The sequence below is a fragment of the Eimeria mitis genome, genomic scaffold (assembly GCF_000499745.2).
Source record: "Eimeria mitis Houghton genomic scaffold, Emh_scaff4884, whole genome shotgun sequence".
NCBI classification, from domain to species: domain Eukaryota; phylum Apicomplexa; class Conoidasida; order Eucoccidiorida; family Eimeriidae; genus Eimeria; species Eimeria mitis.
In genome coordinates, this window is record NW_013573183.1 from 1,361 (window position 1) to 1,819 (window position 459).

General features: G+C 56.2%; 1 protein-coding gene across 1 annotated transcript in view; it reads left to right on the forward strand.

The window, feature by feature from the left end:
* The window catches only part of EMH_0078270 (bromodomain domain-containing protein, putative), a gene marked incomplete at both ends in the record, with an annotated part of 4,466 nt that overhangs the window by 1,258 nt on the left and 2,749 nt on the right, over positions 1-459 (forward strand). The window contains one exon of the mRNA XM_013499971.1: positions 1-374. Coding sequence (XP_013355425.1) covers positions 1-374 — 374 coding nt within the window. The remainder of the gene's footprint in view (positions 375-459) is intronic.

Genomic DNA, 459 nt, shown 5'->3' on the forward strand with positions numbered 1-459 from the left:
TGCTGCAGCAGCAGCAGGTGCTGCTGCTGCTGTGAAAGGGGTTGACGGCTCTTCGTCTGTGCTCAGCCAGAGCATCCGCAACCGTCCCCGTAGGAACTGCAGCAGCAGCAACAGCAGCAGCAGCAGCAGCAGCAGCATGCATGCAGGGAGCATGCTTCGCAGCAGCTCACGCCGCTGCAGCAGCCGCAGACAGATGGAAGGGGATGACAGCCAGAGCAGCAACAGCGATGGAGGCTGGATAGAAGACAGCAGCAGCAGCACGAGCAGCAGAACAGCCTTTGGTGCCCCCCCCCACCAGCAGCAGCAGCAGCAGCAGCAGCAGCAGCAGCAGCGTTCTCTGCGCAGCAGCATGCGTTCTCTGCGCAACAACAGCAGTTCATCATCACCAAATAATATAAATAATAATATAAATATAAATAACTGGCGAGATTCATGTTTAGCATTGCTGCAGCACCTGAA